This window comes from Lampetra fluviatilis, chromosome 37 (genome assembly GCF_964198595.1).
Source record: "Lampetra fluviatilis chromosome 37, kcLamFluv1.1, whole genome shotgun sequence".
In the NCBI taxonomy this organism is placed as follows: domain Eukaryota; kingdom Metazoa; phylum Chordata; class Hyperoartia; order Petromyzontiformes; family Petromyzontidae; genus Lampetra; species Lampetra fluviatilis.
The window spans coordinates 5,122,938-5,140,081 of record NC_136311.1 but is presented as its reverse complement, the minus strand read 5'-3'; the positions used below and the strand labels follow the sequence as shown (position 1 = coordinate 5,140,081).

The following is a 17,144-nucleotide window of genomic DNA, read 5'->3' as shown; positions in this document are numbered from 1 at the left end:
TGGATTTGCCGGCAAAAAAATTGGAACGGTAAAAAAAGTAACGGGGCGAACTAATGCGCGGCTGGTCAGGCCGCCACAGTCTCGGAGAAGTCTCGCATCCTGGAGCTGGAGGCGGAGCTGGAGGCCGTGAGGCAGGGCCCGCCCGGCAAGGCCCTCCCGGCGGACGCGGGCCCTGAAGCGGGCGCCGCGCACGCGGCCGCTGCCGCGGCGCTGATGGAGGCCCTGCAGGCCGAGATCAAGGCCCTCAAGGAGCAGCTCGCCGCCGCCAACAAGGACAAGGTAACTCCCGCTCTGCTGAATGTCGTTTGAGGCGGAAAACATGACTCGCGTGCGAGCCGCTTGGATTCTTCGATTTGTTGTAATTCTCTCCACGATAATTTTTGGTGTCTGATTTTCTCCTTGCGTCATTGCTCTAACTTTATTTTATTCAGTTTTGCTCGTTTGTTGTCGTGACTTCACCGAAAGAACCAAAGAGTTCATCTTCATTTGTAAGCTGCAGGTGGCCCTACGCGATTGCTTCAAGCAGCTTCTGTCTTGCGAGCCTGGGCAGCACGACAATTAAATTTCTGAGCACACACACACACACTCCGCGGCCGTTTCTCAATGCCACGGGCTATGTTGTGTCGGCGATGGAGCAGATGGAACGGCAGACTCGGTTTGCTCATCAATCATGTCAAAATTGACAACATGCACCACGGTATTACGGTGCTAATGAGGACGCACACAGCGGTGAACATTCATTTCCGATGGTAAGCGTTTGTTAATGACGATTGTATTTACCCTTAGTTTCAAGACTTTTCAAGAGGGATCTGCACTGGGATCGTTGGTACATTTCAATTTACGAGTTGTTTGGCTTGTGGTGGGGGGGGGCAAACTGGAGTACCCCGGGGAAGCCCCACCAGATATACAAAGGGATAACACTCGAGCTCCGCACGGATAGATTCAAGAATCCAGTGCTGTCTTGACATTTCTTGGCCAGCTTCCAGCCAAAACCTACAGCTCTTGGTATTTTCCAGGCAGTCTCTCATCAAAGTATGAACCAGGTTCAACCCTGCAGATGAGTTTGGGCGCATTCAGGAGGATTTGGAAGCAATGCCTTTGAATAGTCCAAGCGGGTGTCTCATCTCCTGTTTGCCGCAATGAACCGTTTGTGAAATTCCACATTCCTGTGGAGGAAACCAGTCATTCCATTGGAAAACCACTGATTCTAAAATGTGATATTTATTTTGTCAATTCTGATCGACGCCTGATAAAAGCTTATCGATGCACAGGGAGTCTGGGTGATGGACATTAGTTTGTGCTGGCGCATGTAAAAAAAAAAACAGGTGGTACCGCTTGACGCACTCCTTCCACCCGGATTCAAACTCGTAACCTACACATCGTAAGTCACGTGCTCTATCCACTGCGCGACACAGCAAGGTGGCAGCGCAGGTTACCCAGCGTGCGTTGGTGCCCTCTGGCTATGCAAGACGAATAGCAGGGCGCTGCTTCTTTCAACGCGTTGCGTCTGGTTGAATAATATTTTTTTTAAACAGGAATTTCATTAAAGCCAGCTTTTGACGGAGCACTTTCATTCTGCGCGTAATATTGTTAGCCACGTGTTTTCTGAATATAACTCTTTGGATGTAATGTACGTCGCGGCGATAATTGAGTTTTATGACGCGGCAGCATTCTCTTACCGCGGCATGAAGGCGACCGTATCGACGTGAACAGTTCACAGAATTTGACTTTCAAATAAAAGGAACAAAATGAAAATTATAAAAAACAAGAACACAAGTTGGCCATATTGAGAAACAGGTCAACACTGCCACGTTTATGACGACGACGATGATAATGGTGATGACGGCATTTTCTCTTGGGTATGTTACATTTATTGTGTATACATCTCACTCGAATAAGTGCTGTGTATTCCAATTGAATGTATTTGTTGAAATCGATATGATTGCTAAATTGTTCCAGAAGAAGCTTCGCTTCCTGAAGAAGCTTCCAAACAGGTAGGCAGTTCGAAACGTGGGGACATCATGCCAGACAACATGCGGCACAACCGGATGCGCGCGCACTCACGCACGTACGCATCTGCTGGCCCCTTTGCTCCAACTCCCCCCCCCCTCCCCCCCCGACCGCTGTTGTCTTCCCATTGAAAGGCGGAGGAGCGGCGAGCGGCGAAGGCCCTCCAGGAGAGTCTGGATGCGGCCCTGAGCGAGGCCGAAGCCCTCAAGAAGGCCCACGCCGAGGCCGAGTCTCTCCGCCGGGAGCTGGCCGCCACGACCAGCGAAGTGCAGCTGTGGAAGGAACGCCTCGAGGCGGTGGATGCCGCTCACCGCCAGGCCCTGGAGGACGCCGCCAGCCGCTCGGCCGCCCCGGGAGTCGAAGCGGCGGCGGCGCTGGAGGCGCTGAAGGGCGAGCGTGTCAAACTGGAGCGGGAGAGCGCCGCGCACCTCAAGGTGAGTGGGGCCTGACGCGTGGGATTTATCCGTGGAACTGCACGCGCGCTCGCTCGCATGACAGGGTGGCTGGTGGCGGTGGTACACGTGGTTGTTCCACTGCTTCACCGCACATTCGCCATCTCTTGTGGTCCCTCCAATGCAGGCGGTCAGCAACCAGCGGCTCCGGAGCAACCCTCTTTAACATCTTGCCCCGGTGGCGAGATGTTAACTACCTCGCCTGGTATGCAGGAGGTCGTGGGTTCGAAACCCGACCACTCTGCAAACCCACTGGCTATCAGCAAAGATTCGTTCATGAAGCCATCCAGATATGTAAACACAGACACAATTTAAACCGAGAAGATGGGTACAAAATGAGCAGTCATTTGAAGGACGTTATTAACCAGTTTAAGTCATAACTGGCTTTAATGTTTCCGTCCTATCTGCCAATGTTAGCAGTTATTTCCGACTCTCTGAGTTACATGACCAGGTTAAATGTCTTTACATTAACAGGCTAAATATCTCACTAACACAGCCACCGTTGCTTGTTTTCCTCGATGTGGCGGTGGTTTTTGTGTTTTTCTTACATTGACATGCTAATCTCTCACAATACAATGGCCACCTCCACAGCTGCGTCGTCGTGGAGGTAGCTCAGCTCTCCGATCTTACATTGACATGCAAATTTCATCTCCAGCCCCGCCCAATTCGCTTATGACCCTTGGGCTACACCCATCTCAAACCTTTATAACATCCTGCCTCAGCAGCTTTCCCGCTGTATTTTTTCACCTTATGACGATTGCTTGTGTTGCGATCGAAACGTCGTGATACTTTTATTATTTTTCTATCTACGTGGCTTTACCGAAAGACCCAACCGAATATGAATTCCTGCAGTCACGAAAGCTTTAATTACTTGATACAGCAAGCGTGCTGTGACGGTTCCACCTGAAGACGGAAGCTTGTGTTGCCTCCGAAACGTCGTGATTTTTATTTTATTTTTATTTTACTTTTATTAATTTTCTTTTTTTCTTTTTTACCTACGTGACTTTACCGAAAAAACCCAAGAATAAAATCGAAATAGTTTTAGCTTATCATCGCCGGTGCTGCGCTCTGGTGTTGCCCTGCGCAGGAGAAGGAGGAGTTGAAGGTGAAGCTCGGAGAATCGCTGAAGGGGCGCGAGAGCGAGGTGGAGCGCGTGAAGCAGCAGCTGGAATTGGCCGGCACCCAGCACATGCTGGAGCTCGAGGAGATGCTGACGAAGCTCTCGCAGGCCGAGGACAAGCTCAAGGAGGCCGAGAAGACGGACACGGAGAAGCAGGTTGACTACGTCACTTGCATGACACGGCCACACACACACACACGCGCGAGTGGGTCTGTGTGTGCGCGCGCGTGCACGTACGTGTGTGCGTGTGCATAGGCCTCGGCAAGGTAAGGTAATTGTACCCTTTAGACCGGGTAAAAGGGTAAAGGTAAAGGCTAAAGGTGTCGACATGCCAAGGGGTAAGGGTAAAGGGTAGGGTTAAAGGTAGGCTCGTTGCTTTTTACCTTTTACCTTACCTGCTAAAGGGTAAAAGGTAGGGGTAGAGTGATTGTATTGTGGTAAGGTAAAAGGTAGGGTAAAAGTAGGCTCGTTGTTTTTACACTTTTACCTTACCTTGCCGAGGCCTACGTGTGCAAGAGCGGCCAGGTGTGGTGTTGGCTACCCCATCTCCTTGTGTTTTCGCTAACAGCACAAGCCCCAACAAGTCTATTAAGGCTATTTCTAGGGGATCTTTGTCTGTGTACAACAGTGGGAGTGCAACGGGGTTAGCGCGCTGTCTGACTGCCGCGCGACGAATGTTTGCCTGGACCAGGCCACGTGGGAAAAGTGCAGCCGCCCACTGGAAGGGATCTCGGAGAGCGGTTCCATAGTTTTGCCTTCTTCACGCCAGATCTCGTGAGATGTGGTGATGCACTACTCGGCGAAGGGGTTTTGAATGGACGCTCCTTCCCGTGACATTCCTATGATCACTGTTTCATTGCTTTCATGGCTTTATTTTGGTGATTTCGAAAAGTGTATTGGTTTAGCCATGTTTGTTTGTTGTAGTACAGAGTTAGACTGATGGCCTTAATCTAAGTTGTCTTGTGGTTGTTGGTGGCTGTTTGACTTGCATCACACTGTATGGTGTTTTTTCTGCAATATTTTGCTGTCTTTTCTAGGATTTTCTGTTTGCACTCAGTCATATATTCACTTTAAGATGTATTTGTTCATGTTTTTGTTTTTTTGTTGCTGTTGCACCCGATTCAAGAGCCGAATGGCTCACAGGGCTATACCTAATAAATGAACTTGAACTTCTCGTGACATGAGACCGGAAGAGTAGTTGAAATAATTGACATTGGGTGGGGGTGGAAAAAAATTACAAAATTTAAAGCAATAAATTCATAGGGAGCACGCATGGCACCGCTTCGGTGGTAACAACGTAGCTGCGTGTTCCGTGCGCCCGCTTTGCCACAGGCGTTGCAGAGCCGCGTGTCAGAGCTCGAGGAGAAGTGTCGCGAGTGCGAGAGGCTGGCGGAGGAGACGGAGGCTTCCCGCAAGGAAAACGAGGCCCTGCGCGGGAAGCTGGCCGCGGCCCTGAGCACGTGCAGCGCCGTGGAGGCCGAGAGACTGTCTGCTGGCGACACGGTAACAGCCGTCTGTGCCACGCTCGCCTCTCGCTTGTTTTCATGCACGCAAATTGGGTGCCTGTGCGCACGTGTGCGCTCGTGTGAAACTGCGTGTTTGTATGTTTGTGTGTGTGTCAGCAGCGGTTGTGTAGCAGTTGGCGAGCTGTTCTACGAAACCAGTAATGCGAGTTCGATTCCCACTCACGGCCAACACCAGTGACAATTATCTGAACCGGTCCTGGGCCTCCCCTAGGTCGACTCAGCCTCAAATGAGTATCTGGTGCTGTGTGTAAATATCGCTACTGGGGAGGCAAAGGTGGCCGGGCGTGGTATTTGACACCCACCCCCTCGTGTGCCGTGCCAGCCTTCATAGTTACTCGCTTAACAGTACTTGCCCCAACAGTCTGTTAAGGCTCTACGGGTGATCTTCATCTTTGTGTCGAGCAGTGGTGCAGTGGTTAGCATGCTGCTCTTCGAACCCGAACACACGGGTTTAATTTCCCGCTCACGACCAACATCGGTAACGAAGATCTGATCCGGTTCCTGGGCCTCCCCGAGGCCTCCGTTGATTAGTTTAGTTTACACCTCCACTGCTGGATGAAGCCCTCCACACGGAATTGCAGTTGAAAAAAAGTTGAACTCAATGGGCCTTATCCAAAATGATGTGACTTCAAATGAGTACCAGGTTGCAGTGCATAACATCAGCACAGAGGAGAGACGAAGGCTGCTTGGAGTCGTGCAGGCCACACCAACCCCATCGTGCATCGCGTCGGCCTTAATTCGCGCTTTCTAACGGTACTTTACGCGGCAGTCAGTCAGGCGCTACAGGGGAAATGAAACAATCTTTATACTTCACAACGTTTATCCTGGGCTTGGAGCCAGGGCTCAGCGTGAGTAAAAAATATTTTTAAAATGAGGAATTATTTATCTGTGAATTGGCAGTGGCAGGTTCCCACCTGCTCACTCCATAAATATTGCAGTACACTCGGCTGCCTGGTTTAGCATTATTTCAGCGAAGGTACCTGAGAGAGTGGGGCTTAGCGGTATTTTTACTTTGCCCGTCCGCACAGGCCGGAGAGCTCGCTGAGAAGTTGCAAGTGAAGGAAGGAGAGATGGAGGGCCTGCGCCAGGAGGTTTCATCTCTCAATGACGATAGGGGCCAGCTGCAACAGAAACTGTCTGAGCGGGTAAGTGTGGCCCTCGCTTTTGACATTTCGTTCCGGATTTTAGCGTTGCCAGCGAAAGTGTTCTCACGTCACGTCCACTGCGATCTGGCCCAGCGGTAGCGTGCTCTTGCCGTGTTTTGCGTGGGTTCGCCGTTCGACCCCGGCGGATACCCTGGTATATGCTGCCAGGGTGTATTCAAGATAAATTACGGTGTCGCCTGCTCTGCAGTGAACTTTAAAGGTCCTGCGATGTGATTCGAGAGTTAGGGCCACGTGTGTTCGCCTCGTGTCCCAAAAGTTTGGCTAGTTTGATAAATATTTCAAAATATATGCACATACTGTATGTTGAACTTTCGCACCGTACGTAGCCAAGCCTGCGAATCGGAGGTGCGGTGGAAGGACACCAAACTAACCAAAAAAAACTGTTCTAAATAAAAAGCTTTCAATCTAGATTTAAATTGCTTCGTAATATCTGAAGGAAGACCATTTCAGATGACCGCAGAAGCACATTTGAAAATGCGGAATGCAGTGATTGTTTTCGAAAGTTACCTGATTAGGAAGCCGCGTAACAACGTCGCCCCCTACTGGCTCGTTTCACCCTGTAGCCACACAGGGGCAGCTGCCCCTGGGGGGGTCCCTTGCCGCAGGCCGCCTCGAGAGGTATTGCATGGGAGGCGTGGAATAAATGCTAAGCGACAACGATGATAATGATGGTGATTACAGTTATCGTTTAACACATATGATGTCTGCTTTTAGACGGAAGAAATGAAGTCTGTGACCGAAAAAGGAACCCGCCTGCAACAAACTATTGAAGGTGCAGTCAACAGAATTTTATTTAGAGTTGCACGTCATGTCTTAATTAGTTTTACACTGTGTAACAATCACTGTCCTGGTCACAAAAGTAAAGTTTGTGGGGAATAATATCAATTTTCTGTAATTTTGGGGCATAAGCAATTAGGAAACAACACTTACTACCCAGGAGCACAAATTATGTTAGTATTCTTAGGTTCTTTCGGTAAAGTCACGTAGATAGAAAAAATAAAAATAAAGTGAATAAAGATAAAGAAAAATAAAAAAAAACGAAAAAACACTAATGTAGACGGTAGCCTGGTTCTAAATCAGAGTGTACTGGCAGTCTATAATGTAGACTGTAGCCTGGTTATTATGTAACACTATTTGTTACATAGTGTTATTTTTCCAATTTCACTCGACATTTAGATCTGTACTTACATTTTTTTTTACTTTGGCATTTGTGTGACCCAGGCCACTCTTGTAAATGAGACTCATCCTCGTCTTGAATGTTTTTCAAATACAAATAAAACCATATTCTCCAGATTGTGAAATGCTCATGAAAGTAAAACACGCCAGAAACTTGCGTCTGGTGTCAACATAGTTCCACAAATCTGGTCTCGCACACAAAGACAAAGATCGCCCATATAGCCTAAACAGACTGTTGGGGCAAGTGCGGTTAGCGAGTCGTACCTAATGAAGGCTGGTATGACACACGAGCATCACGCCCGACCACCTTTCCCTCTCCAGAGAGGATGTTTAAACGCTGGACCAGGTACACAAACATCAACCAGATACATCTTCTTGGTTCTTTCGGTAAAGTCACGTAGAAGGGAAGTAATAAAATGATAAAAATAAAACATAATAAAATAATTCTCAGGACGTTTCGGCCACAACGCCGAAACATCGACAGACCTGGTCTTCACCTGAGGACGGCTGCTTGCGTTGTGGCCGAAACGTCGTGAGAATTATTTTATTATGTTTTATTTTTATTATTTTATTACTTCCCTTCTACGTGACTTTCCCGAAAGAACCAAAAAGATGAATCCCTGCAGTTACGAAAGCTTTAAATCGAAATATAACAACCAGATTATAATACATCTACTTTAAAATAAAAGGCGGGATAAAGAGCATCTTATAATTGGTGAGAATACGGTAATCTGGTGGGCCGTCACGGGCGATGGCCTTTGAGTTGTTATTTTTTTCCCCCGACAGAACTGGAAGAAAAGGTGAGCTCGCGGGAGGAGCAGAACTCAGGGCTGAGCACCGCGCTCCAGCAAGTGAAGACCGAGTTGTCCGGTAAGGTGGAGCAGTGGTTTCTCAACCTTTGTTTGGCTACTGGTTATCCTAGATTTGAAGCTTTCGTGACTGCAAGGATTCATATTCTTAGGTTTTTTCGGTAAAGTCACGTAGGTAAAAAATTTAAATTAATTAAAGTAAAATAAAAATTAACGGCACGATAGCTGTATCAATAGCTGTGTTGAGACGGTTCCACCTGAAGACGGAGGCTTGTGTTGCCTCCGAAACGTCGTGATTTTTATTTTATTTTTATTTTACTTTTATGAATTTAAATTTTTTACCTACTTGACTTTACCGAAAAAACCTAAGAATACTGGTTATCCCCTTGTTCAATTTTCTTTCAACCGAGTAGTATACCCACCCCCCCCCCCCCCGTGTGCCTGACCCTCCATGGTTTTGAGAAATACGAATAATGAACATCAATGTTTGAATCAATTGCCCGTTTTGTGAAGTATCTTAATTTGTTAGTAACTGCAAAAAAAAAAAAATTCAATAGACTCTCTACATGCATGACGTAATTTGTTCGCGCTCGCTGGTTACTCTTGGAAACCGCATTGTTTAGAAACGTATTTTATATCGTTCTAAGTGACCGTATCGATTTAAATAGTTTGTTTAGGCTATTCGGGGGAATCTGTCTTTGTTGTCCAGCGCTAGAGCGCAAGGTGCACACGGGGGAGGAGAAGGCGGAGCAGCTCGCGCGAGACAAGCAGAAGCTGGAGGAGGACATCGCCCAGATGATCCAGTCTTCCGGAGACAGCTCGGCACAGCTCACAAAGATGAACGATGACATCAGGAAGAGAGACAAGTGCGATTGCCCCTTTTTTTTTGCTGTTGGCTGCTCTCTGTCGAAATGATGGAGGCAGAGCAACTGGCAAGGTTTATTCTTCAGCTGCGTAGCGGCTCAGCAGTGGGCATTGTTAGCAAAACATTCCGTCGTTTGCACTGCGTAGTACTTCTGTGTGTCCACGTCGGCGTTCCCTGCCTTCAGAAACCCGCGCTGACCAGCGTGGACAAGAGGCCACTCGAAGGGATCTCGGAGACAGCCCGTGGTTTCCGCTGTTCCCGACGGGTCGTTCTTCATCACGAACGCTTGCCGCTGCTCCACTGGCGGATCCGAACGGGCACTTGATAGCACAGCAATGGGGATAGAAACGTGTTGCGTGATAGCACAGTCGGGATAAAAAAAAAAGTATAAATACACCTGTTGCGGTGTCACTGCAACATTGGCTGTGACCAAATCACGCCCGCAGAATGTGTCTGGAGCTCAACAGGTCTGATAAGTTAAGCAAGGGCTGAACCGAGTGGATACTGCTTCTGATTGGCAAACGCAAGAGGGCATCACCGCTTTGCGAGTGACACGAGCCGACAGGAGCAATGGGGATAGAAACGTGTTGCGTACATGTGACCAATGTAGCTTCCGCGTCCCCCACCCCCGCCCCCTCTTCGCGTGACGATGTGTGTCCTGCCAGGCAAGTGGAGGAGCTGCAGGCTGGCCTGGCGCTGGAGCGTGAGTTGGCGGCCAGTGTTTCCGAGAAGCTGCTCGAGTCGGAACGCAGGGCCGAGACGAGCGCGAAGGTAGACCTGGGTGATGGGTACACCTGGGTGATGGGTAGACCTGGTTGATGGGTAGGAGCTGGGTGATGGGTAGGAGCTGGGTGATGGGTAGACCTGTGTGATGGGTAGGAGCTGGGTGATGGGTAGACCTGGGTGATGGGTAGACCTGGGTGATGGGTAGGAGCTGGGTGATGGGTAGGAGCTGGGTGATGGGTAGGAGCTGGGTGATGGGTAAGAGCTGGGTGATGGGTAGACCTGGGTGATGGGTAGATCTGGGTGATGGGTAGGAGCTGGGTGATGGTTAGACCTGGGTGATGGGTAGGAGCTGGGTGATGGGTAGGAGCTGGGTGATGGGTAGGAGCTGGGTGATGGGTAGGAGCTGGGTGATGGGTAGGAGCTGGGTGATGGGTAGACCTGAGTGATGGGTAGGAGCTGGGTGATGGGTAGGAGCTGGGTGATGGGTAGGAGCTTGGTGATGGGTAGACCTGGGTGATGGGTAGACCTGGGTGATGGGTAGGAGCTAGGTGATGCGTAGGAGCTGGGTGATGGGTAGGAGCTGGGTGATGGGTAGACCTGGGTGATGGGTAGGAGCTGAGTGATGGGTAGGAGCTGGGTGATGGGTAGACCTGGGTGATGGGTAGGAGCTGGGTGATGGGTAGGAGCTGGGTGATGGGTAGAAGCTGGGTGATGGGTTGGAGCTGGGTGATGGGTAGGAGCTGGGTGATGGGTAGGAGCTGGGTGATGGGTAGGAGCTGGGTGATGGGTAGGAGCTGGGTGATGGGTAGACCTGGGTGATGGGTAGGAGCTAGGTGATGGGTAGGAGCTGGGTGATGGGTAGGAGCTGGGTGATGGGTAGACCTGGGTGATGGGTCGGAGCTGGTTGATGGGTATACGCTGGGTGATGGGTAGACATGGGTGATGGGTAGGAGCTGGGTGATGGGTAGACCTGGGTGATGGGTAGGAGCTGGGTGATGGGTAGGAGCTGGGTGATGGGTAGGAGCTGGGTGATGGGTAAGGAGCTGGGTGATGGGTAGACCTGGGTGTTGGGTAGACCTGGGTGATGGGTAGACCTGGGTGATGGGTAGGAGCTGGGTGATGGGTAGGAGCTGGGTGATGGGTTGGAGCTGGGTGATGGGTAGGAGCTGGGTGATAGGTAAGAGCTGGGTGATGGGTAGGAGCTGGGTGATGGGTAGACCTGGGTGATGGGTAGGAGTTGGGGGATGGGTATGAGCTGGGTGATGGGTAAGAGCTGGGTGATGGGTAGGAGCTGGGTGATGGGTAGGACCTGGGTAATGGGTAGACCTGGGTGATGGGTAGGAGCTGGGTGATGGGTAGGAGCTGGGTGATGGGTAGGAGCTGGGTGATGGGTAGGAGCTGGGTGATGGGTAGTGGCTGGGTGATGGGTAGGAGCTGGGTGATGGGTAGACCTGGGTGATGGGTAGGAGCTGGGTTTTGGGTAGAAGCTGGGTGATGGGTAGGAGCTGGGTGATGGGTAGGAGCTGGGTGATGGGTAGACCTGGGTGATGGGTAGGAGCTGGTTGATGGGTAGAAGCTGGGTGATGGGTAGACCTGGGTGATGGGTAGACCTGGGTGATGGGTAGGAGCTGGGTGATGGGTAGGACCTGGGTGATGGGTAGGAGCTGGGTGATGGGTAGGAGCTGGGTGATGGGTAGGAGCTGGGTGATGGGTAGGAGCTGGGTGATGGGTAGGAGCTGGGTGATGGGTAGACCTGGGTGATGGGTAGGAGCTGGGTGATGGGTAGGAGCTGGGTGATGGGTAGACCTGGGTGATGGGTAGGAGCTGGGTGATGGGTAGGAGCTGGGTGATGGGTAGGAGCTGGGTGATGGGTAAGGAGCTGGGTGATGGGTAGACCTGGGTGATGGGTAGACCTGGGTGATGGGTTGGAGTTGGGTGATGGGTAGGAGCTGGGTGATGGGTAGACCTGGGTGATGGGTTGGAGCTGGGTGATGGGTAGGAGCTGGGTGATAGGTAAGAGCTGGGTGATGGGTAGGAGCTGGGTGATGGGTAGGACCTGGGTGATGGGTAGGACCTGGGTAATGGGTAGACCTGGGTGATGGGTAGGAGCTGGGTGATGGGTAGGAGCTGGGTGATGGGTAGAAGCTGGGTGATGGGTTGGAGCTGGGTGATGGGTAGGAGCTTGGTGATGGGTAGACCTGGGTGATGGGTAGGAGCTGGGTGATGGGTAGGAGCTGGGTGATGGGTAGGAGCTTGGTGATGGGTAGACCTGGGTGATGGGTAGGAGCTGGGTGATGGGTAGGAGCTGGGTGATGGGTAGGAGCTGGGTGATGGGTAGACCTGGGTGATGGGTAGTAGCTGGGTGATGGGTAGGAGCTGGGTGATGGGTAGGAGCTGGGTGATGGGTAGACCTGGGTGATGGGTAGTAGCTGGGTGATGGGTAGGAGCTGGGTGATGGGTAGGAGCTGGGTGATGGGTAGACCTGGGTGATGGGTAGTAGCTGGGTGATGGGTAGGAGCTGGGTGATGGGTAGGAGCTGGGTGATGGGTAGGAGCTGGGTGATGGGTAGGAGCTGGGTGATGGGTAGTAGCTGGGTGATGGGTAGGAGCTGGGTGATGGGTAGACCTGGGTGATGGGTAGTAGCTGGGTGATGGGTAGGAGCTGGGTGATGGGTTGGAGCTGGGTGATGGGTAGGAGCTGGGTGATGGGTAGGAGCTGGGTGATGGGTAGACCTGGGTGATGGGTAGGAGCTGGGTGATGGGTAGGAGCTGGGTGATGGGTAGGAGCTGGGTGATGGGTAGGAGCTGGGTGATGGGTAGACCTGGGTGATGGGTAGGAGCTGGGTGATGGGTAGGAGCTGGGTGATGGGTAGACCTGGGTGATGGGTAGGAGCTGGGTGATGGGTAGGAGCTGGGTGATGGGTAGGAGCTGGGTGATGGGTAGGAGCTGGGTGATGGGTAGACCTGGGTGATGGGTAGGAGCTGGGTGATGGGTAGGAGCTGGGTGATGGGTAGGAGCTGGGTGATGGGTAGGAGCTGGGTGATGGGTAGACCTGGGTGATGGGTAGGAGCTGGGTGATGGGTAGGAGCTGGGTGATGGGTAGACCTGGGTGATGGGTAGGAGCTGGGTGATGGGTAGGAGCTGGGTGATGGGTAAGACCTGGGTGATGGGTAGACCTGGGTGATGGGTAGACCTGGGTGATGGGTAAGTGGTTTTAGAAATGCGTGTCACGTATACAGTGGAATGTTGGCCATGTTACAGGGACGGATTGTGAACCCATGCAACCGCACCTTTGCTTTTGGAGCCACAAAAGAAGGAAGAACAAGAAGTGAATTGTAAATGTGGAACGGGACCTTTGCAGAAGCCGCCATTCCTTTCATTCCTTGCCCATTATAATTGTTCTTGAACTTCATGAGGCTAATATCATTTCATAATGAAAAAGCGATTACACTTATTTTTTTTCCATTTAACGTTACACATATCTACTTGCTGCCCTCTGTCTTTCCGGTTGTCTGTATTTTTTTGCTTGTTTTTATTTTGCTGCTTTTTATTGTTTTGTTTACTTTGCCCCCCCTCCCCCCTCCCCCAACCCGCCGCACCCCCCACACACACAACACCTTCCACAGTCGCTAACCGTCGAGCTAGCCTCTGCGGAGGCCGAACGCGCGCGCCTGTCGCACGAGCTAGACGCCTTGCTCTCGAGCCACGGCGCGGCACTGGCCGAGCGAGACTCGCTCGCCTCCGAAAAGGAACTGGCGTCGAGCCAGCTCGCCGACCTGGAAGCGCGCTGCGTCTCGCTGGGCGGGGAGCTAGACGAGGCGCGGGCAGGGCACCGGGAGCTCTCGTTGGGCCGCGACGTCCTGCACGAAGAGAAGGAGGCTCTGATCGCCGAGGGTCGGAGGCTCGAGTCTGAGGCCGCGTCCCTGCGGCAGGACCGCGACGCCCTCGGGGAGCGAGTGGAGAAGAGCCGGCAGATCGGAGAATCGGTCGCGGCGGAGGCGGCCATTCTGGCGGAGGAGCGGGACGGGCTGAGCGAGGCTCTGCGGGAGGAGAAGGAGAGGCGTGGCGCCCTTGAAAATGAAGTGGAAGGCTTGAAGGCCGCGCTGGCAGAAATGAAGGGTCAAGTCGAAGCCGGAAGATCTGAAGCCGGCGGTCTGGCGGAGGAGAAGAAGAAGCTGTCGGAGGAGCTCGGCGACGCTCGATGCAAACAAACCGAGGCGGATGCCCTAACGCGGCAGTTGCAAAGCGTTGTTGAGCAGCAGGCGAACGACCTGACAACGGCGCGCACGAGCAACGCGCAGCTCAAGGGTGAGGCTGAAACGCTGGCGGCTGCCGTCGAGGAGTTGAAAAGCGGCAAATTGCGTGCGGAATCGGAACGGGATGAGCTGCTAGCGTCGTCCGAACGGCTTCGGAGCGAGCTCAGCTGCACCAAAGAAGACGTTGCCAAACTCGAGGCGGAGAAGGAACGTGGTGCGGCCCTTCTGCAGGACACCCGGGGTGGTCTAGAGGCCGCCGAGAAGGAGAGAGACTCATTGAAAGAGGCAGTGAAGGCAGGCAAAGCCGAAAACGAGTCGCTAAGGCTGGAGAGCGAGCGCGTGTCGGCAGAGAATGGGCGGCTCGCTCGCATGCTGGAGGAGCTGCGGAGCGACAGCAAGGTGACGGACTCGGAGCGCGCGGCCCTCCTGCAGGAGCGCGAGAGCCTCGTCTCTCGCCAGGAGGAGCTGCTGGCCACTCAGCGACGACAGGAGACGGAGAGCGCCACGCTACAGCGAGACGGGGAGGAGATGCGAGAGCAGGCGGCGTCTCTGCGCGCCGAGCTAGAAGCGATGGCTGGGAGAGAGCGGGAGGCGGCGCTGGAGAGAGAGGAGATGGCCGCCAAACAGAAGGGGGTCGAGTCGGAGTGCAACGCGTTGGTGAAACAACGGGACTTGCTGGCGGAAGAAAAGGTGACTCTCGAAGCGAACGTGTCTTGCCTGAGTAGGGATTTGGAAGACGCGGTCGCTAAGCATCAAAGCGATTCGGCCAGGGAGCAGGAGCTGATCTCTAAGCAGGAGGAAATGATACTGGCGCAGTCCGAGCTGGCGACTCGGCACGATGATCTGTCGAAGGAGAACGGGGAGCTTCAAGATCTGGTGTCGGCTCTGCGCAAAGACCTGGACGACGCAGCCTCGAAGCAACGGGAAATGGCGACGAGGCAGCAGGAGTCCGACGCCAAATGCGAGAAGCTCGACACGGAGCAGCAGCGGCTCACGAATGAGTTCAACGCTCTGCTGAGCCGCAGCGCTCAGTTGCAGGACGAGACGTCTGGCTTAAGGAAAGAGCTAGAGGAGGCCGGCAACTTGCAACGGGAGGCGGCTGCAAGAGAAGGGGAGCAGCTCGCAAAGTACGAAGCGCTCGCTGCTAAACTGGAGGAGGTGCGAGCGGAGTGTGAATCTGCGGGCAAAGAAAACTCTGAGCTGAAAGAGAAAGCCGTCGCGCTGGTGAGGGCGGCCGAGGAGGCGGACCTAACCCGACGGGAGATCGTCGCTGCGCAGCAGGAGGGGGCCGGCAAGCAACTCGAGCTGATCTCCAAGCAGCAGGAGCTGGAGGCTGAGCGCGAACGGCAGGCGGAGGGGATGGCGCGGCTGCGCGAGGAAGGGTCGTCACTTCGCGAGCAGCTGGAGGAGGCCGCCGCGGGCCGCGAGCGGGCGACCACCGAACAGACGCGGCTGGAGGAGGAGCGCGGGCGACTGGAGGGCCGGTGCTCGGAGCTTGGCGAGCTGGCCGCGGCTCTCCGCGTCGAAATCGCGGAGGCGGCCGCCAAGAGGGAGCAGGCAGAGTCGCTTCGGCGGGAGGTCGAGGCGAGGGAGGCGGCGCTGGGGGAGGAGCGGCGGAACGCGGAGGGGGAGCGCGACGCGTCGGCCGAGGAGTGCGCAGAGCTGCGCGCCCTCGTCGCTTCCCTGCGGAGCGAAACGGAGAGGGCGGCGGCAGAGAGGGAGCGACAGGAGGGCGACGCACGCGAGCGGGAGCGGGCGGCCGTCGCGAAGGCGCTGGATGAAGAGAGGGCATGCTGGCTGAAGAAGGAGGAGGACACGGCAGCGCAGTTGAAAGAACTCGAGTTGACGTGCTCTGCCAAATCGGCGCAGGCAGAGGAGGTATCTGGGATGCCGCAAAAATTAGATTACACGTCTAATGAGCTTGAATCGAGTCACAATCTGACTTGCCTAACCAGCATCCTCCTGTCCAATTACCTCATGCAAATGTCGTCTCGTCTGCTGACTCTACCTCTGCACGTGTTTTGCTTCTTTGGAAAAAAAAATAACATGACAGTGTGTGCTTTACACTGTTCACATTGTGTTCAATTGGTAATTTCAGTATTTTATTTAATTGAAGAAAGCATGTCCAGAGGGATGTCACATGTCCTCATTTCTTTATGCATTCCACTCGAAAAAAATTTAACACTCCGCGCGTAATCTTTGCTTTAATGAGATATTAACGACCATGCTTTGCTTGTGTGACACCGCTTAAGCACATTTACTGTTTACATGGTATTTGACACCTAGGATTTTCTCTAATCATATTCTCCGGATTGTCAGACGCTTTGGAAAAGTAAGAAACACCCCGATAAATTCGTGATAATCTGATGACACGCACGCATCTTCAAACGCGACGCTCTCTGTAGCATCATTGGAAACCGTCCCCCCCAGCACAACAAAGAGATTGCGAGCAGGCTGGAAACAAATAGGTTTAACAAAAATACGACTGGTGGGTCTGGAATAGGCTAAGGGCATTGTACATGCAATGTGGTGATCACATAATGATAGGTTTGCATGGCATGATGGGAGTTGGGCCTACCCTGCTGTTTGCACGCACCCATCTCCAAGATGATAAACACAAAATAACTCTACGCATTCGTCATTAACACACTGTGTGTGTGACCTTAAATAAACAATTATAAATATAATAGGCGACGTTTTGGGCACTGTCCCTTCTTCTTAGCACATTTGCTGCTCAGGTAGTGTTATTATTTTTAGTTTAATACTGGTTATATGATTCACGCATCCCCAAATTTTTGCTTCAAAATACAACGGTGGGGGGGCGGGGGGGGGGGGTGAAAATGTGCCTCTTGTAATCCGGAGGATGTGGTAATGAGGTGTTCTTGCCTACTCTTGTCTAGAAATTGAATCCTCTGAAATCTTTTTCTCACAAACCGTTCATTTCCATCAACTGCGAGGCGATTGAGAAGGCGGCGTGATTCTGCACGTCGTCGAAATGATTAACCCCTCCCCTCCCTCGCCCGACCTCCACGCTCCCC

At 52.7% G+C, this 17,144-nt stretch overlaps 1 protein-coding gene across 3 annotated transcripts in view; it reads left to right on the top strand.

Annotated features, from left to right (window-relative positions):
- LOC144945280 (uncharacterized) overlaps positions 1-17,144 on the top strand; it is a 91,655-nt gene that overhangs the window by 29,543 nt on the left and 44,968 nt on the right. For all 3 annotated transcript variants that reach the window (XM_078873669.1, XM_078873670.1, XM_078873671.1), the window contains 10 exons: positions 70-279; positions 2,145-2,444; positions 3,550-3,738; positions 4,915-5,085; positions 6,137-6,253; positions 6,989-7,046; positions 8,237-8,320; positions 8,969-9,125; positions 9,790-9,895; positions 13,477-15,984. In XM_078873669.1, coding sequence (XP_078729795.1) covers positions 70-279; positions 2,145-2,444; positions 3,550-3,738; positions 4,915-5,085; positions 6,137-6,253; positions 6,989-7,046; positions 8,237-8,320; positions 8,969-9,125; positions 9,790-9,895; positions 13,477-15,984 — 3,900 coding nt within the window. The remainder of the gene's footprint in view (positions 1-69; positions 280-2,144; positions 2,445-3,549; positions 3,739-4,914; positions 5,086-6,136; positions 6,254-6,988; positions 7,047-8,236; positions 8,321-8,968; positions 9,126-9,789; positions 9,896-13,476; positions 15,985-17,144) is intronic.